This window comes from Carassius gibelio, chromosome B16, assembly GCF_023724105.1.
Source record: "Carassius gibelio isolate Cgi1373 ecotype wild population from Czech Republic chromosome B16, carGib1.2-hapl.c, whole genome shotgun sequence".
Lineage (NCBI taxonomy): Eukaryota > Metazoa > Chordata > Actinopteri > Cypriniformes > Cyprinidae > Carassius > Carassius gibelio.
This window is the reverse complement of record NC_068411.1, coordinates 21,236,043-21,258,522: the sequence shown is the minus strand read 5'-3', so window position 1 is coordinate 21,258,522 and position 22,480 is coordinate 21,236,043. Positions and strand designations below refer to the sequence as shown.

The 22,480-nt window shown below is 35.8% G+C and overlaps 1 protein-coding gene across 4 annotated transcripts; it reads left to right on the top strand.

Moving 5' to 3' along the window:
* The first annotated feature begins 1,295 nt into the window (after positions 1–1,295).
* Positions 1,296–21,867, top strand: LOC127975018 (tyrosine-protein phosphatase non-receptor type 6). Of its 4 annotated transcripts, XM_052578754.1 has the most exons (17): positions 1,298–1,464; positions 1,660–1,813; positions 2,039–2,067; positions 2,888–3,010; positions 5,144–5,338; positions 11,846–12,026; positions 13,844–13,960; positions 14,458–14,583; positions 14,967–15,063; positions 15,183–15,262; positions 15,371–15,517; positions 15,727–15,861; positions 16,357–16,511; positions 17,298–17,365; positions 19,554–19,705; positions 20,789–20,862; positions 21,439–21,867. In XM_052578754.1, exons 3-17 carry the CDS (start codon positions 2,060–2,062, stop codon positions 21,539–21,541), a joined length of 1,761 nt encoding a protein of 586 aa, XP_052434714.1. In that variant the 5' UTR covers positions 1,298–1,464; positions 1,660–1,813; positions 2,039–2,059; the 3' UTR covers positions 21,542–21,867. The 4 variants fall into 4 exon arrangements, with proteins under 4 accessions (XP_052434711.1, XP_052434710.1, XP_052434714.1 ...); XM_052578750.1 differs by having other exon boundaries at positions 1,297–1,464; positions 15,183–15,517; XM_052578751.1 differs by lacking the exon at positions 1,660–1,813 and having other exon boundaries at positions 1,296–1,464; positions 15,183–15,517.
* The last annotated feature ends 613 nt before the right edge of the window (positions 21,868–22,480 follow it).

Sequence of the window (22,480 nt, the reverse complement as noted above, 5' to 3'; positions counted from 1 at the left end):
TGGGACACTGTACAAATTGTGAGTAAAAAAGGAATGGAATCATTTACAAATCTCATAAACTTATATTTTATTCACAATAGAATATAGATAACATATCAAATTTTGAAAGTGAGACATTTTGAAATGTCATGCCAAATATTGGCCCATGTTGGATTTCATGAGAGCTACACATTCCAAAAAAGTTGGGACAGGTAGCCAGAAAAGGTAAATACACATATAAGGAAAATAGCTGGAGGACTAATTTGCAACTTAATAGGTCAATTGGTAACATGATTGGGTATTAAATGAGCCTCTCAGAGTGGCAGTGTGTCTCAGAAGTCAAGATGGGCAGAGGATCACCAATTCCTCCAATGCTGCAGCGAAAAATAGTGGAGCAAAAACAGAAAGGAGTTTCTCAGAAAAAAATGGCAAAGAGTTTGAAAATATCATTATCTACCGTGCATAATATCATCCAAACAATCTCTGTGCGTAAGGGTCAAGGCTCATTTAAAATGGACTGTGGCAAAGTGGGAAACTGTTCTGTGGTCAGACAAATCGAATTTTGAAGTTCTTTTTGGAAAACTGGGATGTCGTGTCACCCGGACTAAAGAGGACAAGGATAACCCAAGTCGTTATCAGCGTTCAGTTCAGAAGCCTGCATCTCTGATGGTATGGGGTTGCATGAGTGCGTGTGGCATGGCCAGCTTACACACCTGGAAAGGCACCATCAATGCTGAAAGGTATATCCAAGTTCTAGAACAACATATGCTCCCATCAAGGAAGACCTTGCATTTTCCAAAATGACAATGCCAGACCACATACTGCATCAATTACAACATCATGGCTGCGTAGAAGAAGGATCCAGGTACTGAAATGGCCGGCCTGCAGTCCAGATCTTTCACCCATAGAAAACATTTGGCACATCATAAAGAGTAAGATGCAACAAAGAAGACCTAAGACAGTTAGTCTCCTCAGTCCCCAGACGTTTGCAGACTGTAAAAAGAGGGGATGCTTCACAGTGGTAAACATGGCCTTGTCCCAACTTTTTTAAGATGTGTTAATGCCATGAAATTTAAAATCAACTTATTTTCCCGTTAAAATAATACATTTTCTCAGTTTAAACATTTGATATGTCATCTATGTTGTATTCTGAATAAAATATTGAAATTTGAAACTTCCACATCATTGCATTCTGTTTTTATTCACAATTTGTAGTGTCCCAACTTTTTTGGAATCAGGTTTGTATGTCAGGTTGCTTTGCTTCCTCATGTGTTTATTTCTCTCTGTGTCTGTGTGTGTGTGTGTGAGGGGAAGGTCTGGAAACAAGGAAGTGCAAAGTACAACTAAACAAATGGACTTCAACTGTCAGCCTCGATGACACCCGGCCTGTAAAATCAATCTGCAAGGAAAAAGGCATAAAAGAAGAAAGTCAGGGAGCAAACGAAAGATTAAATCAATTCAGAAAGCCATTAGAGAGAAGAAGCGGTAAGAGAAGGTCATTTGCATTCATTGTCGTTGTTTTGCACTACATGTAGTTCCTCAATTGGACTCTTGTAGTTTCAAATGGTGAGCTGGATGTTTTTCTGATAATTCATATTTGACAAAAAGAACAGAAATTAATCCGACATCTCTGTATCTTTCTCTACCTCTCTTGTTTGCTTTCACTGTTTTATGAAAAAGCCACAAAAAGGAAGGAAGGAGTTGGTAACAGTGCATGAGAGAGTGAGAGAGGGAGGGACATATGACAGGCTTATATACACTGTCAGGACAACCTGCTCTTCAAAGCACCTAAAACTGTTTACATTTCGAGAGCGAGGAGAAGCAAAGAGGGCAGGTATGAAGCCGCTAGACAAATAATGGTTGTGGTTGGTTGTGTAAAGGGACATCATTGCACTGCTTATAGAAAGAGGGAAGCAAATGGAATAGTAAAGGATGAGTAATGACAAATGACAAGAAGAGAAGAAGTCTATACTTTAGTGCTTTGGATTATTATGTATGCCTGTATCATATCTAATTCAATACTAATCTGCATTCAATTATTTTTCCTTATGACTGGAAGAGGAACATTTGAAAAAGGAAGATGGTTCGGTAAGTTGAGACAGACATTATGCACTCTTGTTCCAATCTTGTCCAGTCCTCATCTTCCCCTTTTCAGTTTTGCTACTCTTGTGTTTTGCACCACAGACTCTTATCTGTGACTCTTGCAAGGTGTTTGTAAAAAGACATGGTTTTTTTGTACATAACTGCAATGTGCAAGGTGTATTTATATGTTGATGCATGTCTAGCTGCACGTTTATGCGCATTTCTGCAAATGCACTTGGTGGTTTGGTAGGCCTTGGTAGAGTGTGCTTCTTGTTGCATGTGCTTCACCATACGAATTTATATATATATATATATATATATATATATATATATGTATATGTATGTTTGTATGTATGTAATTATACATATATACATATATTACATAACATCGCTATTATTACATTATATTTGCACAATTCTAAAAGTGTCCAAATACTCTAAGTACTCATATATGTTTGTGTGTGTGTACCTATGAAGTACCATAAAGTTGCATTATATAATTACATTTTCAATCAACAATGTTACTCTCGAGTTCAGACAGGTGTTCTAACCTCAGGTGTAATTTAGCACATCAACTATGCATATTTTACACTTATATTGCACTACACTGCCGAAAAATGTCCAAATATTTTTGAACAATGTATTGTTTTTTTTTTATCATTTAAAACCTACTAAACTTCTTTTTGTGAAATATTTGTCTTGCGTGCAGTTAAGTCTTTCACGTACATAATGGTATGCCATTCATGTCAAGTCAATCATGTAAAATATAACATTATCATCTCTAGTGTGTCTGACTCTAACATATGCTCATTTACATGTTGAACAGGTGGTTCCACAGAGATCTGTCTGGAATAGACGCAGAGTCCGTTTTGAAGACACGAGGTGTCCATGGCAGCTTCCTGGCTCGACCCAGCAAGAAGAATGTGGGCGATTTCTCCTTGTCCGTTAGGTACAGCACTTTTGGTTTTAGCCACTTTTTATGTAATTTAGAGAAAATTTGGTTCAGAGGATAAGGTCAGATTGGGGGATAGATAGCCTTCACAGCTTTCTGTTACTTTCTGCTTTAGTAAAAGAAGCCTTTCTGTTTTGACTAAAAACGAAAAAAAAAATATATATATATTTACTGAAGATTTCCGTGTTTGATTGGTTTAAGCTTATGTTTCTCTTACTCTAATTTGTCAGACCGTGTTTAATTGTAAAGAAATGCAAGCTTGTTAAGAAAAATTTATATACTTCCATTCAAACCAATTATTACTTGTTTTATTATTACCACTTTGGAATAGATGGCAAGCAGTTTCTTTTTATTAGACAGACATTGCGCAAAATGTGGGAATAAACATTTCCTTATATGTGGTGATAATTTGGTTCTGTATTTTATAGAATATGCAGCACTTTTTGTCTCGTTCTTTTCAGAGGCATTGTGTGGGTCATGGTTTTCTGACCTTTAAAATTATTAATGGACATGTTTTCTTGCAAAAGATTTATTTTATTTTTTTTTTTTTTATTAAATTTTTCTTTTACTCATTATCTGCCATGCAACTGTCAGTAATTCATACATTTATCTATATGCGTTTGTAGTAATTCCATGGACTATAAAACCTAATTTGCTTTTTACATAAACATATAGACTTTCAAACCTACAATGTGTTTATTTCTCTCTAATCTTTGTAATATAAGAAGTGTCCACTTAATAATAGAAAACATTAATACAATGATTGTATGAGTGTATGCAATGTGTGACTTGGATGTTGTCACGCAACTAGTTGATGTGACTAAATGCCAGTGTAATGTCAGTTCATTTTTTGAAGGGCAAAGATCAGTGCCTCAAAATTGGCCCATGTAGTGCCGTATGATTCTGCCCATTTTACTGAATTGCAGTTTATAACTATACCAATGATATATTTTCTGCATGTAACCTACAAACTACTTATACTTGATCAGTTTTGGTATTTGCAAATCAATTGTGGTTGCATGGTTTTATGTCACTATCTTCAATAAACCACATTTGTAGCTAAGTAAACCTTTATTTAGGGGTAAATCACAACATTAATAATTGAAATCAACTGTTACTAACATTCTAATTTAGTGTAAAATCATTCCATTTGTCATTTTTTTTTTATTATCATTTATTTTATTTTATTTACAAGCTTTGAAGGCTTTAATTAATTGGAATATTATAAAAGTGGCAAAAGTGTAGGGAGAGAGGAAGTGAACTGATCCTCCATGTATATCTTAGTATAATGTGTCTTTCGCGTGCCACATATCTGATATGTTTTTTAGTCTGGTTCCAAATAACATAACCAAAGCTAGTTTGCTGGCATACATAAACACAGCTATTTTCAAAAAAGGTAACGATTTATTCAAATTCAGGAGGACAAACCTGCTAGCCTGAGAAAACACAATGAATATGGTTAACCAGTATCTATGATGGAAAATATTACTGCCATCCTTTGTGGAAAAATATTTCAGGTTAAGTAATTGCTCATGTAAAGTTTCTACACACTTTTTGAAGTTACTATTACTCCATTTCCTGTGACATTATGTCCGGTTTAAACCAGTTTATGACCTAGATTATTTATTTTGAAATTCCATGTTCTATCAATAAATGTGACCCTGGCCCACAAAACCAAACTTAATTCGCTGGGGTATATTTTTAGCAATAGCAAGAAAAAAAAAACATAGTATGGGTAAAAAGGATCAATTTTCCGATATTAAGTAAAGACTTCATGCTCCATGAAGATATTTTGTTAATTTCCTACTGTAAATATCAAAACTACATTTTTGATAAGTAATATGGAAGCTAACTTCAAATGCGATTTTCTCAGTATTTTGATTTTTTTGCACCCTCAGATTCCAGATATTCAAATAGTTGTATCTCGGCCAAATGTTGTCAGATCCTAATAAACCATACATCAATGGAAAGCATATTTATTTCAGCTTTCATATGTATGTATAAACTCAATTTAGGAAAACTGACACTTAAGACTGGTTTTGTGGTCCAGGGTCACAAATATAAATAATAATTTTTTTCTAAGCCTGATGCATTACCAGTCCACTTTCCTTCTTTTGCTCTCTCTCTCAGAGTGGGAGAGCTAGTCACACACATTAGGATTCAGAACACGGGTGATTACTATGACCTGTACGGCGGGGAGAAGTTTGCCACGTTGGCCGAGTTGGTGGAATACTACACCGGAGATCATGGAACCCTACAGGATAAAGATGGGACCATTATTGAGCTCAGATACCCTTTAAACTGTTCTGATCCCACCACTGAGAGGTAAGCCATCATATTAGACCCTTCATCCTGAAGATGCTAGGTTGTATTTACAAAATTAACTGAACGAAATAGCTAAGCAGTTTTGATATGACTTTGGTTTGATCTAAATTGTTTCCGAGACTCTTTTATACCCAATTTCAAAGGTTTCCATGACATTATTACCAAATACCAATCTGTATTTACTAACCTTGTCTATGCAAAGTAATATCCGCTTTCTAAAACATGTCATATATTCTGATTATGATGTTTGCATAGATTGTGTATGGAACTATTCCATTCCTAGTCTGTTTGCTTTTGCAACACCATATACCAATTAATGAGGCCCCGCAAACACAGATACATAGATCCACATTATATTCATGCTTGTTTATATTGCATTCTGATATTGATTGTATTCATACATGTAACACCATTCATTCTGGCTGCAGTCGGGCTGTTTCGGTTTTTTTTCTAAAGTTAGGTTGTTATTTTATTCATAACAGCTGGAAGTGTTTAGTAAAAAAAAAAAAAAAAAAAAAAAGTGAAAAACTCAAAAGGTCAAAATCATAATGTGGCATTTCCAGGTCTAGTATTATGCTGCTTCATTGTTTGATTTTAAACTTAATGCAGATAAGCACAGCGCTTTTTAAATAGTAATTGGAAAATCCTGTTTCCAAATGTGTATTTAGACTGCTGCTGTAATGGATCCAGTAGTAAACAAGGCTACAGTTTTCTGGACATGGAAAGTAATTTGCTTCAAAGGGCTAGGAATTTACATTTATTCTATGTAATATGTAATGTTGTTTGCGAGCGGTAAAGGAAGTTTCGCTGCTTTGCCCTTTTGGAGAGTGTTTGGAAGTGTTGTAGTTATGGTATTTTTTTTTAATTTATTTTAGTTTTTTCTGTAGTACAAGTTAACAAAAAGTAGTTAATTACAGGGCTTCAATGTACTTTAATTAGTTTTTGCTATAGCTGGTGTGGCTAGTATAATAATAGCTCATAGTGCATACAAAAAACAAGTTAACTACATTGAATTTCAACCTAGTTAGCAACTTTGTGTTAGCTTGTAAATAAAAACATGGATAAAATAGTATAACATTAGTATTTCAGGTAGCTTTCCCAACACTGGTCACTATGCCAAAAGGTTAATGGCCAACTGATAGAAAAGGTTGTTAATTATATTTACTGCCCCTGTAAAACACAATGTCACCTAAGAGGACTTTCTGTCCCTTCTGTTGGTGCACTGATGTGATAAAAGCTATTGTTAGATCAGCCATTTTATCACACATTGGAATTCTTCCATATTCTAGTTTCAATTACGTCAGAAACCAAGAAACTAAATTCCTTCCACCACTAAAGTTAACCTTATCAAATTAAGAGTAAATTCACCAAACGGCAAACAGATTCATTTTAAAGAGACATGTTAATGCGATCAGCAAGTATAAATGTTCTCTTTGCCAAATGCACATTAGCTGGCACTCAAATCAATCTGCATCAGATTCTGCATGCAATTTGCATTTGACCAGACAATTGGAGAACTCTTACACAATATACTGTATTAATTTCCCCTGTTTATATTGATCACAGACACACATCCTGGATCAGCATTGCTAATCACAAGCTTTTCAACATGACTAAAGCAAGATACTCGTTGCATCAGTTAACCATACTTGCGTGTAGGAGAATTAATGCTGGCTGTAATAATAAGCACTGAAAATGCATGTTACGCACAGATATTGCAGACTTAATATTAGGTTGTTTTTTTCACGTCTGTCAGTTTCCCTTCTTTGTCTGCACACAATGTCTCTATGGTGCGAATGTGTAAAAACTTACACATATTGGTGTGATATATTTCAGATTTATTTTTGTAGTTGTGTTATTATGTAGTTAGCTATTTATGTAATGCTACAAAGAAAGACAACTCACTAAAATTAAAACAGTCTAAAAACTGATTAAACTAATGATTATTAATCTAACCAATAATGCACTGTGAGTTAAAGTGAATTTTTATTCATTATAATTCATAATAATTATATAAAGTGCATAATTATAAAGTGCAAACATCCGAAACTGCTAGAAATAATGCCTATGTTTAATTTTTTCATGTAATTACAAAAGCTGTCTGAGCTCCACAAATTTGTGTAAGCCTGATGGCCATGTCCACAATGGTCAATAGAAGCAAAAGCATCTGACCCTCTGTGCACAGGAGATCACAAGATTAATGTCACAAATTTTCACATTTGAATAGTGACTTAGAAATGGTGCAAATTCCTGAAAACTTTTTATTAATTTTATGCCAAAATGCTGGTGTGTTTCCTGTTTATTTTCAGGTTTAGTTAAGATTTGAAATCCCAGATTTCAGTGTGGCCTTTTGGATCCCAATTCTTCCCCATCTTGGTCACTGATTTTTCTTGAAGCACTTTATTTAATTTCGATGCACCTTGAATTGCACACACACTCCACCCCTCCCTCTGCCATGTGTCTGACTTCCTCTTCTCAACTGCGGTTGGAAACTTTAGTTTTGACACATTTGCAAACAGTGACCAGACCCATTCAGGCCTTCCTTCATCTCACCCATGTCTCTCTTAGCTCTCTGTCCCCCACCTTTCTGTAGAACTCTTTCTCTTTTTTTGGTCATGCTCATGATGAGCTGTTTGATGGGTATGGTTTAACGGACAGAAAACGTAATGTATTCAAACTGAGGTCATGGCTAAACTCAGTGTGACACTTTGTGTCCCATTAAAAGTGTTATAGTGTAGCTATGTTAATGTGTTACCAGCTGCATGAAAAATGTTTCCTCTCATGATTTTAACACCATAAAACTTTGTAGAACATCCTTTTTTCGTGTTCTAGAAATTAGAGATATTAAATGAGAACGTTACATTTCCCCCCGAAAAAAACTCATAATTTCACTATTCAACAATATCAGTCCAAATCTCTGTTTTCAGAAATGTTTTGCCTTCACTGTAAAAGTCACTGGGGTTCAAAACAACTCTGACTTTCAGTAAATGCTTACACTTAAAGCAACTTAAATGTTCAATGAGGAAATGAGAAGAGGAATCTGTACTGTAGGTATATATAACAGCACAGTTTTTTAGTTAGGATGAGTGTCTCTTATATAAATGAATATTAATAAGAAAGGATGTTGATGTCATTTTACACACAATAATGTCTGTGTTTGAAAGAAAATGATGTTCTTAGGTCTAGCATACAAGTTATGATAGTGAAATGACAATGCATTGACAGATAGTGTAATGTGTATGCATTTGATATTACATGTTTAATGGCAGAACCTGTAACTTTGATCACAAGTCCAATCTAAAACGGAAAACATAAAAGAGCAAAGATCTAGATCCCTTTAGGGAGGCCTAAAACGATTAAGATGCACTGATAATGTTTCTTATGGTTAGAAACACAAAGAAGTCTGATAGCATGACATGGGGCCCTATCTTGCACCCAGCGCAATTGACTTTGTACACAGACGCATGTGTCATTCCTATTTTGCACCCGCGCAAAGCGCGCTTTTCCCTCCACAGAAGCACGTCGCTAAACTAGTGAATGAACTTGCGCTCCCTGGGCGGTTCAGCGCAAAAAAGGAGGCGTGTTCCGGCGCAAACAATCCCTGGTGCTATTTTGCTGTTCCATTATACAATTGCGCCACTGACCAGAAAAAAACTAGTCTTGGGCCCTATTTAAACGATCTGAAACGCAAGTGTCAAAGCGCGAAGCGCAAGTAACTTTGTGGGCGGGTCTCGGCGCTGTTGCTATTTTCCCGGCGGGATAAATGGCTCTTGCGCCCGGCGCAAATCTAAAGTGGGTTGGTCTGAAGTAGCTTCATTATTCATAGGTGTGGTTTGGGCGTAACGTGAAATAAACCAATCAGAGCGTCATCCAACATTCCCTTTAAAAGCAGGTTCGCAAGTTCCATTATGGATTGCTATTATTATGGCGTATTTACCAGGCGCACGCCAGGAGCGGTTCACAGCCGAGGAGACTGATGTTCTTGTAAGAGCAGTGAAAGACAGAGAAGTTGTGTTGTATGGGGATGGGAGAAACCCACCCAAAATAGCGTCGGTTAAACAGGCGTGGGAGGAAATAGCCACAATTGTTTCATCGATTTTTTTTCCTGGTTCTTGACGGACAAACCAATTTGTCAGATGTCCTTATATACATATATGTATTGCCACTATTGGGCAAACAGGTCTGATCCTTAATTACTACAATTAGCCTGAATAATTTGTAAGCAAGATTTATGCCTATTTTTTCACATCTTCGTGGCACACCACAATGATTTCCGTCATCTCATGTGTTAATATTTTTTTAGTGTAACAATTTATGAATCTTAATAAAAATCTGTGTAGATTATATGAGCAAAGTGTATGAGCGTTGTGCACGCTATATACATTAAGGTCAAGCATGCGCCCTTAAAATAGCATAATGAACAGCGGGCAACGCGCCACTGACTTTAGACTAGGTTTTTTCTGGTCAGTGGCGCAATTGCTTAATGGAACAGCAAAATAGCACCAGGGATTGTTTGCGCCGGAACACGCCTCTTTTTTTGCGCTGATCCGCCCAGGGAGCGCAAGTTCATTCACTAGTTTAGCGACGTGCTTCTGTGGAGGGAAAAGCGCGCTTTGCGCGGGTGCAAAATAGGAATGACACATGCGTCGGTGTACAAAGTCAATTGCGCTGGGTGCAAGATAGGGCCCCTAAAGTCAGTGGCGCGTTGCGCGTTGTTCATTATGCTATTTTAAGGGCGCATGCTTGACCATAATGTATAGCGTGCACAACGCGCATACACTTTGCTCATGTAATCTACACAGATGCAACAGTTATTTTTGCAAATCATAAATTGTTATACTAAAAAAATATTAACACATGAGGTGACGGAAATCATTGTGGTGTGACACGAAGATGTGAAAAAAATAGGTATAAATCTAGCTTACAAATTATTCAGGCTAATTATTCTCCCATCCCCATACAACACAACTTCTCTGTCTTTCACTGCTCTTACAAGAACATCAGTCTCCTCGGCTGTGAACCGCTCCTGGCGTGCGCCTGGTAAATACGCCATAATAATAGCAATCCATAATGGAACTTGCGCACCTGCTTTTAAAGGGAATGTTGGATGACGCTCTGATTGGTTTATTTCACGTTACGCCCAAACCACACCTATGAATAATGAAGCTACTTCAGACCAACCCATTTTAGATTTGCGCCGGGCGCAAGAGCCATTTATCCCGCCGGGAAAATAGCAACAGCGCCGAGACCCGCCCACAAACTTACTTGCGCTTCGCGCTTTGACACTTGCGTTTCAGATCGTTAAAATAGGGCCCATGGTGTCTTAATCATACGAAAGTTGTCCAGCTGAAACATGCGCCAGTCACATATGCTTAACCTTCGGTCATTTAGATATGTTTAGAGAAGTCAGAGAACTTAAGAATCACATTAACAAGATTTAGTCAACTAAAAATATAAATTTCACTATAATAAATGCCCTCAGACAATGACTTGCTCGCTTTTTTTTTAAGTTGTCAAACTTGTTTATGTGTAAGAATATATATGTCAAACAGTGTGAATGTGTACAAATGTCATACGAGTATATATGTCAGACTGCAAATATATTTCCATAAGCAAGTTATTTTAAAACGTAAATGTTGTTATCAGCTAAATGTATAAAAACATTCAAAGCACGATACTTCTGTCATCATTGAGTTACCCTCAAGTCTGGTTTTTGCAGAACACTTTGGTTGTGTTTAATAGTGCTATAAAAATAACTGACATTGACATTATAGCAATTTCTTTAATTATAAGTAAAGTTGTATTTGTTAACATAAATGTTTACAACAATAAACTACTCAATTATTCATTTATATTTTTAACAATTGTATTATTGTTCGAAAGCAGCTAAATCATATGTCACCGGTTATAATTGTCAAAGAGCAATCATGGAAGAACCCCCATAGGGGCGATTAAGCAAGCCTTTTTATTTTTTTTTTCTCAAGAGAAGAGAGAAGGAAGGACAAGCTAAAAATACACCAAAGTCTCGAGTCAAGAAATCTAGTCATCAGAAAATTTTCCGACCGCAGTACAGGAAGCTAAGATGTAGAAATTGAGAACTGAGCCCAATTGTTAACTCACATTTTAGTACACAAGACCATGAGGACCTGCATTCTATGCACCACGATCCAGAAATGCATCGTTAATAAATATATGCACACTGGAAGTATAAATATGACATGAATGTTCAGCCTCTTGTTTTTGTGTTCATGGCTGTAGTGGTTTGTGGTGCAGCTGCATTTGGCTTTTGTTTTGTTATTTTTAGGCACCGTCACCCTCTAAATACCTTGACGGGTTTGTTTGCGTCAGAGATGTCAATTTATTTTCAGTATGCAGGAATTACAAATTTACAAACAACTCAACTATTTTAATTTTGAAAAGTTTCTATTGTGAGAACATCTACAGTAATACCTAGTGCCTGTATGAACTTCTTTATGACTTTTTCCCCCTTTGTTTTTGTATCCCCAGGTGGTACCATGGCCACTTATCGGGTCCAAACGCTGAGAAGCTGCTCAGAGAGCGAAATGAGCCCGGGACATTCCTGGTGAGGGAGTCGCTCTCCAAACCAGGAGACTTTGTTCTGTCTGTGCTGACCGATGATATGACCAGTTCTGGTAGGAGGGTCTCCCATATCAAGATCATGTGCAATGTAAGTGCTTGTGCATGTGCTCATGAGTGAGTCAAACAAGGTCAATGGTTTGCTTTCAGTTTAATAGCAAGTATCTGGATTGAGTGCGAACATAGAGTATTCTACCTCATAAGCTTGTTTCAAGTCCAGTATTTAGTTACACTTCCCTTCAAGTAATGTTTTGGACAAAATCAGCAAAAATCCTTATAATTTGTGTAAATGCATTAAACGGATATGCAACCGAAGATGAGCAATACTTGATTACACACTAATAGCAACATAAATGGCTAATTTGTTATAAATAGCTCAGGTACTTTTTTATTTTTAGCTTTTAAAAACATTTTTTGTGTGCTGTCCCTTATCAATTCAAAATACATCACTAAATATGTAGGATTCATTGCTGATTTTGTATATTTACATAATAGATATCATAAATTGCTCATTAAAATGCTAAAATATTGCAGTGAATCCTACATAGTTGTTACTTTTGCTTAGATCTTAGCAACTTGATCAGTGACACAGTATTTAAATGGACAGTTCACGCGAAAATGTAAATTCTGTCATTATGAGTTGTTCCAACCCTTTATGGATTTTTTACAAACTAGGATATTTTAAAGAATGTTGCCAACTAATAAGTCCATAATGTGGTAGTCAATGCCAATCAACAACTGTTTGGTTACCCGCAATCTTTTTGTGTTCAAGACTTGAGGGTGATTAAATTATGACAGAAGTATCGTGCTTTGAATGTTTTTATACATTTAGCAAAAAACAACATTTAAGTTTTAAAATAACTTGCTTATGGAAATATATTTGCAGTCTGACATACATACACATGTATGACATTTGTACACATTCACACAGTTTGACATACTTAAAGACATGCAGAGTAAAGCATTTAAATACATACGGTACACACAGTATGACACTGATTCTCACACTTGTTCTTACCTGAAAAACGGCACTGGACTTTGAGTCAATGTGTGTGCAAACGGCAGCGGGGGTGGACATGCTCCGCTCAGGGCTCTAAATAAGCACTACTGTTGAGCTGTTCAGATGAATGGTAGATAATTATGACCAGGGGAAATCAGGTCAGTGCACTGCCTGTCAATTGTTTATTTATTCCACTGGTATGTGCGTCTGTGTATGTGCTTTAGTGAGGTTCAAAGTGCACAAAACACTGTCGTTGCGCTGTTCCCCTCTGAGCAAATTAACACAACAAACTGTGTTCTGTGAGGACGGTCCTAATCAGCTCAGAGAACCAGTTAAGTTCTAAAACTTAACAGCCTGTTAACCCTATTTTATCTAAGAAAATGAAAGCTTTCACCAGTGGACAGCTTCTGTGTTTCTGTTTTAAAGACACAGAAAGCTTTTATGCTGCCATTTTGGTGATGTTATTTAAAGTTTAATGCGCATTCTCACAGGTAGTACTATTAAAGTAAAATCTGCATATCCATTTATGTATTCAGTTTTGATAAGCATAGCATAAGCAAATGTTCAAGCAAACTTATTCATAAAAAGGATTTTCAACATTTTCTGCACAGCTGGAGTTAATGTGACGAACAAGGCTTGTGTGTACTTAAGAGGAACTTACTTGAGATATATCCAATTAAAAAACCTTGGCCTGTTGATTGAAAGTAAATGCAGTAATTTTTTATTAGTAATTTATAAGTAAAACAAAAAGCATAATATGCTTTCTCACACAGTCTTTAATAATATAGTATTATTTGTTGGTCCATTTTGGCATCCAGTTAAGGTGCCAGTGAGAACCCCATGCTACCGTTGTGTATGAATCCAACTGACTGATTAACTTTTCATTTCTCACGCCTCTTTATTTTCAGAATGACCGTTACACAGTAGGTGGTAAAGAGGTTTTTGACTCTTTGGCAGACCTTTTGGAGCATTTCAAACGCAGTGGTATTGAGGAATTGTCAGGGACAATGGTTTACCTCAAACAGGTAAAGAAGATTTGTAATCAGAAGTTTATTTTTTTTTTTTTTCCATACCAACATAAACGTCTTAAATGTCAAGCAAGATGTGCACTAAGCACTAGCAGCAAATCCGCTTCTGGTATTAGCAATCTGGAAACTGACTGTTAGGTTTGGTCACATTAGCTTACACATTTTGAGATATTGAGCTAAAATGTTGTAAGAAAACTATTGCTATTACTTTTATAGTGGCTAAATGTTGGCTTTGACTTAAGAGCATCTGTTCTGCTGAGATAAAGAGATTTCGGATGGAAAATATTTGTGAAATTTTTACTTAGTGTGACAAAATGGCCCATCTTAAAAAACTGTGGGAAGCACCTTTAAAGTTGTGATTAATCTTCGCCCTTTTCTGTCTGTTTCATTCCTCCTTTGTGTTGTCGGTCACCTACACATTTTTAGGTTTGTTTATGTTGATGTCTTGCTCTTCTCCCTGTTTTAATTTGTTTTGGTCTCTACCCTTTCCTCAGCCTTATTACTCCACGAGGTTGAACGCGGCTGATATTGAGAGCAGAGTACAGCAGCTCGACCAGACCTCAGGCAACATGGACGGGGCCAATAAAAAGATTAAAGCTGGCTTCTGGGAAGAGTTTGATGTGAGTAGCATGTTTAAAGGTTATTCGCCACCTGCTGTAGATGAATCACAAGTTCTTCATCCGTTAGAAGCACGGCTACATTTTATTAACCCATTGTGGGATTTATTTTGAAAATCGCTTTTTTGACAATTCATGCCTTTTTACAGCCATTTTTTGTACTTATAACACTTGGTACAGGTTGGTAAAAAGGATTTACTCAACTGTTGCTAAAATTGGTGTGTTCATACAAGGCTCTCTGGTCGTAGTAAGGTTAGACCACAGGAGCCAAACGGTCGTTCAGAGCTACTCTCGACAAGCAGGATGTGGTCACGTGTACTCTCTATCTTAATTTCTCTTACTGTCTGTGCTATTTCTGATCTATAAATCTGTTTTTCGGCATGCAGGCGCTGCAGAAGTTGGAAACTAAGGTAACGAAGAGCAGAGATGAAGGAATGAGACCAGAAAACAAAAGCAAAAACAGATACAAGAACATCCTTCCCTGTGAGAAATGAATCTGGCCACAATACAGTATTTCTTTGAAAATATATATAAATGAAATAGGTCGAATAGTGATACGTTGCATACATTCTGATAAAAATTCAAATGTCTTCTCTTTTCAGTTGATGATACTAGGGTTATCCTGGAAAACGCAGATCCCAATGTTGTCGGCTCTGATTACATCAATGCCAACTACGTTGTAGTACGTGCACGACATAAATCACAACATAATCATAAATCTCTCAAATTCTTTTTGTTAAATCATCTCTTTTCTCTCCTTCTCTCTCTTTCTATATGTCTGTGTTCACAGAATAAATTAATGGATATTAATTACCAGAAAGTTTACATTGCTTGTCAAGGCTGCCTCGCAACAACTGTAAATGATTTCTGGCAAATGGTATGGCAAGAAAAGTCACGAGTAATTGTCATGACAACAAGGGAGGTTGAGAAAGGACGGGTTAGTAATTGGTAACATTCTTCCAATTTATAATTCATTCTGTTTTTTTGTTTTTTTAAATCTAGTGTTATTATTTTTTATTATTATTAAATGTGCTTTCTATTATAGCCTTGCAGTCAAAAACTTAGAAAAATGTCTCGACTGCAAATGTAACATTTTAAGGTCTAAAAATATTCAGTTCCTATTCTTGTTACATGTGCCCTCTGCAGAATAAGTGTGTGCCATACTGGCCTGCTACTGAAGGAGATTCAAAGGAAGTAGGCAGATATGTGGTGACGTTACTGTCTGAGAAGGATGCTGCTGATTACAAGGTCAGAGTGATGGAGCTCACAGCTCCACACCGGGTAAGAAATTCCTTTGTGCAAACATTCACACTAGCACACGGCACGTTTATGCATACAGCACCTGTGGCCCAGATTCTGTCCCTATATCTCATTCTCTTTCAGTGCACTTTATAAAACAGTATCATGAGAACACAATATTTTGTCTTTGAATGTGGCTTTTCTGTTATTAACAAACACAGTTTCATTATGGTTCCAATTTTACTGAAATGTTAGGATTTTGAAAATTTTTAGAACAATAAATAAATAAATAAATAAATTAGAATTAAGATTGTGTGCCTTAAAATACTAAATCATTTTTGGACATTATGCATTTTTCAAATTGCATTTTTTTTTATTTTTCATGAACATAAAACAAAAAAAACAACAACAAAAAAACAGTTAATTTTAATGACATCTTTTCACTAAGAACATTGTGCTGGCAGTAGAATTTTCTTAATTAAAAATATAAGTAAAATGTTTCTTAAATCAAACATTTATTTACTTTTCTGATTTCAGAAAGAGCCAGCTCGCACCATTTGGCACTACCAATATTTGAGCTGGCCGGATCATGGCGTTCCACAAGAGCCTGGTGGAGTGCTTAGCTTTCTGGAGCAAGTCAACATCAAACAGCACGAACTGTCTTCAACTGGACCTGCGATCGTCCACTGCAGGTACTTACTCACAACAGAGCTGAATCTACCACTTGGGGGCTCCAAAACATACTATTTCATGCTGTTTCAGATGTCCATAAAATTCCTTTTTTCTTTTTTTTTTTTTTTTTTTTTTTTTGTAGTGAACTGGTTAGTTAATTTTTAATGACATCCGAGAGCTTTCTGACCCTGTGTAGACAGCAATGCAACCGATTCACACATAGGTTCACACATGGACTATTCTAAAATGTCCTTAGTACCATTCTGGGACTTGAACATGATTGTTGCATTGCTGTCTATGCAGGGTCAGAAACCTCAGATTTCATCAATATCTTAATTTGTGTTTCAAAGATGAACAAAGGGTTTATGGGTTTGGATTGACACGAGGGTGAGTAGTTAATGACAGACTTTTGGGGTGAACTGTCCCTATATGCCATTTTTATTTTGTTTAATGTCAAGAATATCCAGATGTATATATAAATAAACTAAACAAAAATAAAATGTTTTTTATTTTTATGTTATGTTATTGTATTTCATTTATTAACAAAGAGAACACTGAAATGTAATACATGCTGGCGGTCTTATTTAGGGTGGGAGGTTTAGGCAATAGACAGACCACTTAGCATTTCGTAATCACAATACATGCTTGAACTTTTCATGGTCCCATACTTCCCACTCTAAACCTTTAAATTAATAGTTTGTTTGCTCTTTAGTATTAACTTGTGCTGTGGGAAATTCAGTGTCTCATGACCTCTGCAAGCTTGAAGGGATATCTTCAGTTATATGTTGCTAAATGTGTTTTGGCAGTGCTGGTATTGGGCGAACGGGAACCATTGTGGTAATCGACATGCTTATAGATAACATTGATGCTAAAGGTGAGTTTATATCATCACACTTCATACATCATACTTTTACTATGAAAAAATAAATCAGCTTTAAAAAGTCAACAGCCTGGTATCTGGAAGGTAGCTGATTCAGTCTCTAGCTGAAGCAAGATATTAGCCATTGTGCCCTTTTAAAATGTATTTACCTCAGTGATTGTCCTGGTAACGATTCATAGGTTTTCGATTCGATTCAAGAACGATTTTTGAAAAAACTTTTGTCCATTGTTAAATGCTAGTTTAATGATGCGACATAGCATACGTAGAAAGGGAAATTGACGAAAGTGTAAATGACAAGTGAAATGTATGTAATCAGCCATCATTTCAGAAGTGACAGAAATGTCAAATACAATCATTTTATGTGTGTAGCCTATGTATTACCATAATTATATATATATATATATATATATATATATATATATATATATATATATATATATATATATATATATATATATATATTTTTTTTTTTTTTTTAAGGAATCCTCTTCTTTTTTTATCACATTTAATTAGATGTAAGAAATCAAATACACTGCTGGACAATAATCAATCATTTGTAATCAAAATTTTATATACTAGGCTACATTTAATTACCAATTATTTTAATTGTCTGCACAGAATAATGTAGAAAATATACTTTATAGTTTCTGTACTGTAATAAACGATGTCAAACAACTAATAAACAACTCAACGTGGCCGGAGAGGGTGTGTGAAACGCGCACACTCGGCTCGGTAAAAAAACAAATAAAGTGAACAACACTTAATATGCTCTCTTGGCTTCAGACTCTGAGTACTAAAACATCACGATCAGAATCAGATGACTCGCTGACTGACACCCCACCAAACCTGAATGATATCGCTGCAGGTCAGACGCAAGCTAATGAAGTTATGCAGTAGCTCTTTCTAAGGGTATTTTTTCTAAATCCTTTTGCACATTTTATTTATTCTCAGTAGCTCTTTCTAGCTCAAGCAAATCCACAAACTAATAAAAGGATTTATTATTTTTTATAAGGTCGTCTATTGACTGCTCTATATAAAACCCCTTTATTATAGTTTTTGTTACCTCAGGGGATGAGGGGAGTCATCAAAAAAAAAAAAAAAAAAAAATATATATATATATATATAGAGAGAGAGAGAGAGAAAGGGAGAGAGAGAGAGAGAGAGAGAGAGAGAGAGAGAGAGTACCGGCACCCCTTTTGGGCCACTTAAAGCAGCTGGCTCCGTCCATGCAATAAATACAGCATTCGACTGCTCAGGTAGCGCCGTCGGTAAGATGCAGAGAGCCATTGAAAAACTACAGAAAAGTAAAGTTGTTTCACTTTATTATTACTGGCCACAAGTTCGCAAGTCTTCTGCGTCAGAGACGAACGGAGCGCGAGCGCAATCCTGTGAGTTTCGGGCGGTAAACGGTGGAGCGCGTGAAAGACAGATTAGAGAGCACGATCCTTTACTGTCTATGAGCACGATTCACAAACAATCTTCAAGGTCTCCATTAAATTGTGAGTGTAGTAATTTAATGTGTATATATTTTGAAAACATTGAATCGATATAGAATATGCATATGAATTATGATGAATCGTCAGGGTTTGTAATCGATGCATCGAGAATACGAGTGAACCGTTACACCCCTAGTGGAAATATTAGTGTATTTAGGATGTTTTTACTTAAACCTCTGGAATCCTGTGATGTCTAGCTTTTAATTAATTCCAGCTCTTAATGAGATGTTTGCAATGTTATTTAAGATCAAACACATTCTAGAAAGGGTCACTACTGTTTCAAAATTGACCTTTATCTCGAAAAATTTATGACATTACTATAGCAAAACTCATTTTAGATCAGGACATGAAAAATCACACATCAGAGACTCATTATAGTTGATAATTTTTATTGCATCTTAGGGTTAATGCAGTGCAATCACATTTATTAAAGCATTATAACCTGTGAATGTCCTCAGGCTTTCTGGAACTTACGATATGTTTGGCTAACATGCTTCCCTTCAAAATGGTCCAGATATTTTTACACAAATCAATAAAGTTATTCTTATAATCTTATAATAGGCTTATTCTTAGTTGTTGCAACCACATTTCACATGAACACCTCAGGATGGTACTTCATTCAAGGTGGATCAAACCTGGTCGCAGTTTTTTTTTGCAAATGATTCTAAAGATGTTGTCTTTGTCAGGTCTGGACTGTGACATTGACATCCAGAAGTGTATTCAGATGGTTAGAGAACAGCGGTCTGGCATGGTGCAAACGGAAGCACAGTACAAGTTCATCTACTTGGCTGTGCTACAGTATATAGAGTCGACGAAGGTCACACGAAGAGCTGTCATGGTAAGAAAATGGCTGAGGATCATGGTGAAAGGTTTCTGAAATGCAATAAAGGGAATTACTGGAAATTAAGCCACTATTTGTTTTGGGGTCAATAAGACATTTAAAATAATTAATACTGATATTTAGCAAAAAAAATAAATAAAAAAAAATTCCAGTTTCCACAAAAATATTAAGCAGCTCAGTTGATTTCAGCATTGCTAAGAAATGCGTCTTGAGCACTAAATCAGCATAATTTGAACGATTTCTGAAGGATCATGTGACACTGAAGACTGGAGTAACATTTGTGGAAAATTCAGCTTTGCCATCACTGGAATAAATTACATTTTAAAATATATTAGCCTCCTGAGACCCGGAAAATTGAGATCACCAAAAATTTGTGAATTTAGTATTTTTCATGTAATTACATTTTTTATAGCATAAGATTATTATTTTTTATATATAAAGATGATTCTAAACTATGTTATGAAAGATATAACAATGATTTGATATACCACTATTCTTTATGCAGTATGTGTATAAAAATGCCATAAATGGTTATTCCCTTTGTATACATTGCATCTATAAACTGTATCTAATTTAGATATCAATATGTTTTTGGGGCAGTATGTAATGAAAAGATAAGTGAAATAATGGGGGTAATAATTGGCAAGATTTCATCAAATATCTAATATTTCATAGAAATATTGAAATATAATTTCTTTCCCTGTTCATTTGCTGTGTCTCCCAAAATGCGTTGCCCTTTACAGTACACATGTATGAATTCAACATCCTGTTTCATAACAGAAAGCCACATTTTGATTCGAAACCCCAGAACATTTTCTTGAGATTTTAATGATGACAGTTAAAAAAATGGTCAGATTTAACGATCATTACAAAATATTGCATAAGCACCTCTTTTGAAAATATTAAACAAACTTAATGACCCTAAACATTTCAACAATAGTATATCCATTCTCCCTCAAAACGGTTCCCATGCAATATCTTATCAAAGTCAACACTGTAAAAAAGGAAGATAAGACTGATGTGTCTCCCATCTGTTGTACATAGTATTGCTATTGATTTTTTTAAAACTTTCTGTTACAGGAAACAGAAACTGAATATGGAAACCTCTCAATTCAGTCCAAACACCAGAAGGCCAGTCGCAAAGCCTCTGCAAAGTAAGTAGACTTCTGCTTGTAGTGTATCCCCGAATACTCCCACAACCATCCAGAAACATTCCTCTTACATCGCCTTATCTTCCTCGAACTGATGACTAGTTTAACAGGCGGTTCAAAGATCTCTCAGTCACACAGACATCTGCTTACACAAGCTTTCTGGAAGCCTTAGAGCCATTGTGCAATGTCCAACCGAACGAGAAAGAGAAGGACTGAGTTGGACATTCTATCTCAGATCTGGCATTGTTTCAGATTGTCCTTGCTCTAATCACTGAGTTGAACTAATCATTGGCTTACTGGAAAACGTTCGGCAGGCCTCTCTCTCACGTTTTGTGGTTTGGGTCAGTTAATAGCTCAAGCTGCTGACTAAAACAAAATGTTGTAGACTGCAAATGAAATGAGAACTTATTAAAAAGTATGATCATAACAATTTTTGCATAATCAAGTGCAATAATCCAAGCATTGCAGTGGGCTTCTCATCCACTCCTTTATTTCTCTAGAAGTTGGGTTGGTTATGATGAATGCTATAAGTTAGTGACTAATCAGTTACACTGATTTGTTTTCCTTCCTTTTTTTCAGAAAAAATGAAGACGTTTATGAGAATCTAGGAGCAAAAGGAAAGAAAGATGTCAAAAAGCAGCGATCGGAGGATAAAAAGAGTGGATCTGTCAGGAAACGATAAAAATAGAAAAAAAGAAAGACGATGAAATTGAATTTTGCTTCATGATTGTACAGCTAATTTTTAAATGATTTTTCAGTGGTTTTAAAGAGAACTGAGCCAGGGTTTTACAGAGATGCCAAACTATTTGACCTTATCAAACAGATCTTGCTGTGTTTTTGTCCATGTTTACTAGTTAATATTTTTTGTATATTTAGTAAACATTTGTTAAGTAAATTCACTAAGTTGTAATTAATATAAATCATCGACTCGTTCTCAGTTTTAATAAAAGTCATGCCCAAAGACCTGGCCATTATGATTATCTGCTGTAATAAAATGAAGAAATGAAAGTGTTTGCATAGAATGTTGAATTTTCCGGGATGTTATCGTAACAATGAGGCCGAATGGAAAGGTTGGTGTCCTGCAGAGATGATAAGCACAAACTCTGGCCTGATGCCAGAGAGAGAGAGGGACCTGACTCATTCATATTCTTTACATCAGAGAGCTGTAGACATCAGGGTCAAACGTGGCCCTTGATCAGTGAACCCCGTACTGGGCTGACCTCATTTAACACAGAGGCACAGCGGGGAAAACATTTGGAGAAATTAATGAACTTTACAGAGTGCCACATGAGCCACAGAAAAAAGTGTGTCAGAGAAAAACCAGAGCCTGGTTTGATTTTGAGAAAACCTGTTTTCAGTATTACCCAGCTTCTATCAAACTGTGAGGAAATCTTTGAATAATAAATACTATTAGAATAAAATATTCTAAATATTACTTATAATATTATAAACATTGCTATAACATTATAATTGATTCATAAAAGGTAATGACAATATTATTATTAAAACTATAATAATAATAATTTATCACTGAGATGCAATTATAGTTTTAGCATTTGAATTAGATTTTATTTTTACCTTCAGCTTTTATTTAAAGTTTAGGCCAAGCCGTATGTTGTTA